Here is an 8,417-nt window from a genome sequence, read left to right on the forward strand (position 1 = left end):
TGAATTTGGAATACCTGATAGACTGGATTGGAGAGTTGGAGGACGACTTTGAGTTTGAAGATGTTAAGGACCCGTAGAGAGTCCGCTTTGCACAAACTAAGTTGAAAGGGCATGCTGCTTTATGGTGGAAAGAGTTGCAGAGAGATAGAGTGGAGAACGGTGAGATGAAAAACATCCTGTGGAGGCAAATGGTCACGAGATTGAAGGCTAAATTCATTCCAGAAGACTATGAGTTGGAGTTGTTCAAAAGGTTGTAGAACTTGAAGCAAAAGGACATGAGTTTGAAGGAGTATACTGAAGAATTCTACAAGGTAATGATCAGATCCAATCATTGAGAGATGGATAGGGAAAAGGTGGCTAGATACATAAATGGACTTTGATTTAACATCCAGGATGAGATGAGTATGCTGAAGATTTCTACAGTTGAGGAGGCTTATCAATATGCATTGAAGGCAGAAGATAAAATGAAGAGGAGACAACAAAATAACCCTAAGGGAAGAGAGAGACATGCAACAGATAGAGGGCAGATGAGTGGCAGTATGGAGAAGCAGATTGCTGAGGAGCAAAAATCTAAATGGAGTAAAGAAGCGGAGCAAAATATACAAAGGAAAGGAGGTAGTAATAAGGAGTTCTTGGGTACATGTTTCAAATGTGGGGAAACCGGACATAGAGCTTATGAATGTCCTTAGGGTAACAAAGGAAAAACAAGGAATTTCTTAGCATGTGAAGATTCGGAAATTGGAGTTGCAGTTGAGAACTTTATTGAACCGAAGCAAGGATAATCCCTTATGTTCAGAAGAGTCTTGATGGAGCAGAGCAGTGAGGATACCGGACCTACTTAGAGAAATAATCTTTTCCGGACTGTTTGCAAATCAGGAGATAAGTGTTGTAAGGTTATTGTGGATAGTGGAAGTATTGATAATTTGATATCAGAAGAGATGGTGAAGAAACTTGGTTTGAAGAGGCTTGAACATCCGTGTCCTTACAAGATGGGATGGTTGAAAGATGATCATGTGGTAGAGATGAAAGAACAATGCTTGGTGAACTTTAGTATTGTTTCTTTTAGAGATGAAGTCTTGTGTAATATCTTGCCTATGAGTGCTTGTCATGTTTTGTTGGGTAGACCTTGGCAATTTGATAGAGGAGTTATATATGATTTTAGGAAGAACCTGATCACAATTGAGAAGGATGGGCAAAAGTTCACTTTGGTTTCTTTGAAGGAGAAAGAGAAAGAAGTGAAGAACTTTAGTTTTGTGAAGAGTTGCAGTTCTGAGAAGCAAGTTGCAGAGGTTATATCGGATGTTGGCATGCATTTGAGAGATCTAGTTGATAACAAGCTGGTACTGGATGACAACAAGGTTAGAATTATGGTGGCAGGTAAGATGGATTCCGGTGGAAAGAACAGATCGGATTTATTGAAGAAAGGGAATAGTGGTAAGAGACAAAGTAGGTATGAAACTAGCAAAGAGAGGAGAAGAGGATAAGAGATTGGAAGATCTTATTGAAGTTCCGGAAATGGCAAGAGGGAAGAAGTTTGTAGACAAGGAAGACATTTGGATAAGAAGTGAGCATGGGGTCTATATCCTGAATCCTTTTCGATGTTCATGAGTTGCCTCTCATGGAAGATCTTTTTATACCTGGGGTGTCTGATGTAGGAGCATCCCTGGTCGATGAGCAATCTTGCATCAACCAAAAATATATTTGTTTTCAGTTTTGCTCTTGTTCTATGATGTAGTCTTTGTGTTTCTTCCGGTAGTTGTTCCTTTTCCGTTGTGGATCAGATTTTTGGTTTCCAGTCTGGTTCTTGTTCTTTATTCTAGATTCTCAACTTATTTGGATTCTTTTCCGGCAAGTTATTGCTTCCGGATTGTCTGTTTCTTGATTCCCGGAGTTTTGAGCTTAGCGGCTAGTTGGAGATTTCTTCTCATGCAGAGTGATTTCTTGGCTTGTGGATCTGTTTGGTACCATGCTCGATGTCCTTGGCCCTTGGTCGACCTTCCTTTATGGTCTGCACTTCATTTGTGTTCTTGGCAGAGGGGATCTTCACGCTTCGGGTCTGACCTATTTTACACGTTTCATTTTCCTATCATTGGAGAATGTGATCTTTTGTGGCCAACCTAGATGTGTTCCAGATGCTATATATGTTGTTGTATTTGATCCTTTGGGGGACAACTGAAGATAGATGATGTAGTAGATTGATGATTTGTAATTTGAACTCATTTGGGGTTTCAGATGATTGTAATTTGGAATATATGATGTAACAGGTCCTGCAAGAATGTTTTGATTTCTGGATGTCGCCGGATGATTTGTGATGAATATATGATGTTTTTGATTAATGAAAAAGCAGGTTTTGAAGGGGCCCCGAAACCCTTTACAAGCAAGACTTAAACAACAAAGCCACGAGAAGCACAGAGGAACAGAACCAAAAAGAAAAAACCAGTGGAAAACCGAAGAAAACTCACAAAAGCCCCGAAAAGCTAGCAGGCCATCCAGGAATCAGATTTTTTTCCAGGGCTTTAGCCAGGGTGCTACTAAGTTCTTGCAGCTCTTTGATGTTGTCTTTGAAGTTGGGAGGGTCCTTAGCAACAGCAGCCACAACTTTCTTGATACTGGCCCTGGTTCTCTTCGCAGTCCTGCCCGCCGGGTTAGCATCACCACTTCCAGTCTGGATGGTCTCCTCCTCCAGGTCAAGATCCACAACTGGTTTAGGAGTATGGTCAAAGACCTTGGCGATGTCCTCCAGGTTTTTGGTGACAATAGAGAGGATACTTGGGATAACTCCCATCAGATTTTTCATCGCTTCTTTTCCCTGTTCCAGCGATTTTACCTTGTTCTCCATTTCCTGCTTCCAATTAATATGCTCTCTGTTTTCATCCTCCCTCTTTTTATCCGAATTTATCCCTTTCTTTTCCAGTTTTTTCAGGGTTTCGTAGGTCCTTCTGTCGAAATCCATTCTGGCCTCCGAGAGCTTCTTGAGATTATCCAGGATAAGCCCCTCACCAGCACTTTCCTTGTCCTTGCTATCCTTTTCCTCATTCAGGTCTTTGTTTATTTCCTTCTCAGAGTTAACTTCGGTTTCCTCATTATCCTTGGGAGCCGTTTCTTCCATCAGATGGCTATTGTCCTTACCAGGGTGATTGCTTAGAATAGGGCTATCTTGACCAGGCTCAAAATCTCCACTTTCTTCCTCATTGCCTAGCTGCTCTTCTTTCCAGCTGTCTTCACCGTTAGATTCTCCCGTCTCCATACCATTGCTTTCCTTGACAATGTCCTCTGTTTCCAACCCGGGGGCACTTTTCCTTTTCTTGCTGGATGACGCCTTCTCCTTGCTAGTTTCTCCCTCTTCCATCTTTCTTTTACCCGGGGAAGCGGAAATTCGCTTATTTTCCTGCAGAGCGAGGGTTTTGCAATGCTCATAGATGAGCGGCAAGAGCCCGCTGTGGAGAATCGGGCTGGAAGGGTTAGTCCCGTGTTTGTTCAAGGACCTGGAAAGGGACCGAAAAAGGTAGTAGGGCAGAGACACTTTTTTGTTGTGTCTGAAATGGTTTAAGAGCACGAAGTGGTAGGTGTGGGCCCTGGAGAAACGACCTTCAACCGTAATATACTCCATGATTGCGTTCAGGACCCAACCCCACAACTTCTTGATGTTTGCAGCTTCGTAGTAGCCCCCAGTAGCCTTGCCTATTTTGGCCCACTCTTTCTCTTTCTGCAGGAATAGGTTAACCGCATTGTTGGAGACCTTGAGGTCTCGAAAGAAGTTAAGCCCGGCGTGGGGCATTCCAGTCACAGTTGAAATAAGCCCAGCGTCCAGCTTAAATTTAACTCCGTAAAGTTTAAAAGAGCCATTAGACCAGTTTTTGGAAATCTTGGAAACGGCTAAGTTAACCCTACCTTTGTCATAGTCCTCAAGCTTTTCCATGAAGCTGGTAAGAGAGCCCTTCTCCAACTTCGCCTAGACTTTAGGCATTGCTTTCCAGGTCGACGTGTTGTTAGGTTCTTTGCGTCTTAGGTCTCCTCCCATTTTGGGATGCAGGCTATCTGCTCTATTTCTCTGCAAATTGAAACCTTCTTTCTCGATGCTGCTCAAATTTTCGCACTGAGTAACCCACAAAGCGTGCGGCGATTTATTGGAGATAGTAGGAGATCTGCCGCAATGCCAGGTAATGATGGCCTTTCCAACAAGGCGTAAATGATGCTTTTTACTTGTCATGATTTAATTGTCCTTCTCTCCCCGTATACCGGTCCTTTCTGAGGATCTCTTTAATATTTAAATTGAGATCATCCTCGTGCCAAATCATTTGAGCGTCAGAGTTAACTCCAGTATTCGCTAAACAGTCAGCAACACTGTTTTGCTCTCTGAAGGCATGTTGTATAATAATTTCTTTGAAACTGGCGATGATCTCTCTAGCTTTCATGATGCTATTCTCAATAGACCAAGAAGGCTCCGATTCCCCCTTTAAGCACTTAATAATATTAAGTGAATCCCCCTCAAGCCATATTTTATCATAATTAAGATTTTTGACTATAATTAAGGTATTCAAGGCAGCGAAGGCTTCAGCAAAATGGCTAGTTTGATTCCCCAGAGGACCAGCCACCGCCTTAAGACAACTTCCAGCAAAATTCTTGATAATGCCCCCATATCCAGCTTTACCCGGATTCCCTTTAGAAGCCCCATCAAAGTTAGCTTTAATCCATCCCTGCGGGGGAAAACACCAGACAAGACCTTCTCTGCCTTTCTCCTTGCTAGTAGTAGTAGTAGAAAGATTCCACCCGTCTTTGAAATCATCTTTAGCAGCAAGTCCCTGATCAGTACAATAGAGGCATTCAAAAATACTCCTAAAGATTTTATCTGCAACCACTTCAGGAATAGCCCTTTTATCTCTGAAAATCCTGTTGTTGCGCTCTTTCCATATATTCCAAATAACAATTGGCAGAGTAAGTCTCCAGGTCTCCACAATTTTAGGATTAGAGTTAGGACAATGCCATTGAAGTCAAGTGTCACCAAGAGAGTTCGAGAAGACCCAGCTCAGGTTCCACCTGGAAAGGATGATTTTCCAGATATCCTGGCTAAAAGAGCATTGATTGAGAATATGGCAAGCTATCTCTTCTAACCTGCAACAAAGAGAACACCTATTAGGAAAAATAATGCCTCTTTTATGAAGATTATCCAGGGTTAATATCTTATTTTGGATGAAAATCCAAAAGAAGATGTTGACTTTGGGAACTAAGTTCTTATTCCAAACTTTAGCCCAGATGGGAATAGCTTCCACCGGGACATTGTGAATAGCCACAGCAGAGGAAACAGAGTATTCCCCATCCAGAGTTTGCCCCCATATCAGAATGTCATCTTTGTTGTCTCTAGGGATTTTAGCAGAAAGAGCAATCTGAAGGAACTTGAGATCCGGACACTGCTGGCTAAAGTCAATCCAGTCCCCATTTCTCCAGTACTCTCTTACCATTTCACCGTACCTGCATTTGAAACTGTCTTTCCAATCTTTGAGGATAGGGATTTCCTCCAGAGGTTTATCCAGGATCCATCTATCTTCCCAAAATCTTATTTTCCTCCCATCCCCAAGATTCCAGGTTCTGCCAGCAGCAGCCCAGCCTTTAGCAGATTGCACGACATTCCAAATGGCAAATCCATCAACAGAGAAAGAGTTGTCAAAGAATTCTTCCTCAGAAGGTTGCATATAGAGATATTTGTTTTTCCAAATAGAGTTCCATTCTCTTTCCTCCCCTTTGAATCTCCAAATTTGCTTGGCTAATAAAGCTTTATTCATAGAACTAATGTTCCTTAAGCCCAGCCCACTTGAGGCCTTAGGGGAACAAATGTTATTCCAGGCAATAAGGGGGATTCTGTTTTTAACTTCCTCATCCGACCAAAGGAACTTCTTTTGGATTCTTTCAATAGCTTCTGCAAACTTTGAGGGGATTTTGAACAAGCTAAGAGCATACACAGGAAGATTTTGGAGAGTGGCTTTGAGCAGAGTGACTTTACCAACTTGACTAAGGACAACCCCTTTCCAGCCAGCAAGTTTCAGGTTGAGTTTGTCTATTAACTTATTCCAGAATGAATCCTTGGGCTTGAGACAAAGAGGAAGCCCCAAATAGGTAGAAGGAAACTTAGATATGTTGCAACCAAGAATCCTACCAATCCTAATTTGCCTTTGGGCCGGGGTGTTGATGAAAAACAGAGAGCTTTTATCCCAGTTGATTTTTCAAGTTTCTTCAAAAGTTCCAGAGGTCTCAGACAGGGAGACCCCATCTCCCCTATCCTGTTCACCATTCTTGTTGAATGCCTGGGTAGATTCATCCTTAAAAATGTGGAAGAAGGCAATCTTAAGGGTCTGAAACCTTCTTCATCCAATGCTATGTGCTCCCATGAACAATTCGTTGATGACTCTATCACCATGGGGGAAGCCACCCAAACAAAGTTGTCCTTAATATGCTCAAGTAAAACTGAGTTCCTATTAAAAGCGGAGATGATTTCCTTTCCTATTATAGTATTTTGGTTCCAAAAAATCGCAGTTCCTCCAGAAGCACCCTCCGAGTTAGTTCCTATGACTCCGTTTTCTTTGAAAATTCTGATCCTTTCAACTTTTTCTTTAGACATCTTGGTTTCCTGAACAAGGACCACATCCGGTTTATGATCTCTGATGACATTTCGTAACACATCCTGCTTATGGGGGGCATTTAGCCCTCTGATATTCCAGGATATAATCTTCATGCTTTAACTGGGGATAGGGCTGACTCGATGGAACACTGTGTTCCATCAGCATGGTTCTTCTAGCTTTCCTGTTCCCTTTGATGTTTTAGGGATGGCCTTCTCTACTTTTTATTTTGACTTCCAACATCTGGCTTTTTCTTAATCTTGCTGCTTCTAGTTGAGATTCCTCCATTGAGTTCCTCCTTGTTCGATTTTCCTTCTCTCGACCCGGGTATTCGGAGAATCTCATCCAGCATATGCACACTTTGGCTAGGGGTTTTACAGAGGAGAGGCTTTGGGCTTCCATTAGTTAAAAGCAGTAAGGGCTCAGTATCAGAAGGGTCTTGGGCTTCATTAAAGTTTACCTCGGCCGATTTAGAGAGTGAAAAGACTGGATAGGATTCTTCCTTCTCCTGGCTAGTTGATTCGTCCTCTTGGTCCAGGATGGTTTCTTCCTTCTCCTGACTAACAGTTTCATTCTCCTGAGCTTCTGGGTTTTCTTTATTGATCAACTCAGTTCTTGGCTCTGCTTCTTTAGAGCTCTCTGGTGGGTCGTTGGAGCAAACACAATCCTGTTTATCATTGCTGCTACTCTCAGTCCTCTTGACTTCATTCATAAGTTCCGTTGCATCCTTTTTTTGGTTTCCCTCGGATGTTGATGAATCTGCTTTTTTGTTTGTCATTTGCCAAATCTTTTTGGTCTTAGTGTTACTATCAGTCTTGAGTTCCTTGCCTTTCTTGAGCGGACAAGATTTTGCCCAATGCCCCGATTTTTTGCAGTGGAAACAGGCAAACAGTAGAGATTCATATTCAATAGCTTGGGACCATTTTCCTAGTTTAGATATGATATCTATGGATTGAGGCATATTTGTCATTTGGTTAACATTTACGCAAATGCGAGCAAAGACTAACCTTGATTTAGCCGCCGTCATCGGGTCAATCAACAAGAGTTCTCCAAAGGATTTCGCAATGACCTTGAAAACTTCTTCGTTCCAGTATTGGAGCGGAAGACCCGGGAGGCGTGTCCAGACTGGCGCAAAAACGAAGAAGGATTCATCCAAGACAAGATTCGGGGCCCATTTCTGGAGAGCCAGGGAAGACTTGCCAAACATCCAGGGGCCTTCGCAAAGAGCTTTGTTCATGTCTTCTTCAGAGTTGAAAGCGAAGGTAAAAAACCCTCTAGGCAGCGCCGCCACTTCCACTTGTCCTTTTACAATCCATTTTCTCCTTATGAAATTCCTAACATCATCAATGTTAGGCCTAAAGCCAGAGAATCGTCCCACTAATGTCATAGATAGGCCAGCTACAGTCATATCGACCACTTTGTCCGGAACGGAAATAGCGACCAGACCAGAGGCAGGGTTTGAAATGTTCGTTACTTCCGGAAGCCCAGATTTAACCAACGGCTTCAGTCCAAAGAGCGAAGACCATTTTTTCCATTTTCCTCTGTCGTGTGGGTCCCCAGGGATCGAATCTTTTTCTTCTCCCGGTTTTGCTTTTTCCTTGTCTTCTTCTGACCCTTGAGATGTCTGACCTCCTGCCTGCTTGCTAGATCCGATCCCAGAGGAACAACAGTTTCCAGGAAATCCGCCTTCCCCAGGAATTCGGCCATTTCCCAATTTGAAATTTGGGATTCCCGCTCCTTTTCGCTCCGCCATTTGCAGATGTCTGATTTGAAATTTGAATATATGATGTTGCGGATGTCTGATTT

The 8,417-nt window shown here is 42.7% G+C and overlaps 1 protein-coding gene across 1 annotated transcript; it reads right to left on the reverse strand.

Annotated features, from left to right (window-relative positions):
• Positions 1–6,828: 6,828 nt before the first annotated feature.
• On the reverse strand, positions 6,829–7,389 carry LOC131857528 (uncharacterized). Its single transcript, XM_059210193.1, has one exon. The coding sequence runs from the start codon at positions 7,387–7,389 to the stop codon at positions 6,829–6,831; it is 561 nt and encodes a 186-aa protein (XP_059066176.1).
• Between the last annotated feature and the right edge of the window lie 1,028 nt (positions 7,390–8,417).

This window comes from Cryptomeria japonica, chromosome 1, assembly GCF_030272615.1.
Source record: "Cryptomeria japonica chromosome 1, Sugi_1.0, whole genome shotgun sequence".
NCBI classification, from domain to species: domain Eukaryota; kingdom Viridiplantae; phylum Streptophyta; class Pinopsida; order Cupressales; family Cupressaceae; genus Cryptomeria; species Cryptomeria japonica.

Bases quoted from the DNA above. Each gene is read 5' to 3' on its own strand.
- LOC131857528 (XM_059210193.1), bottom strand. From the start codon at position 7,389: ATGACAAACAAAAAAGCAGATTCATCAACATCCGAGGGAAACCAAAAA.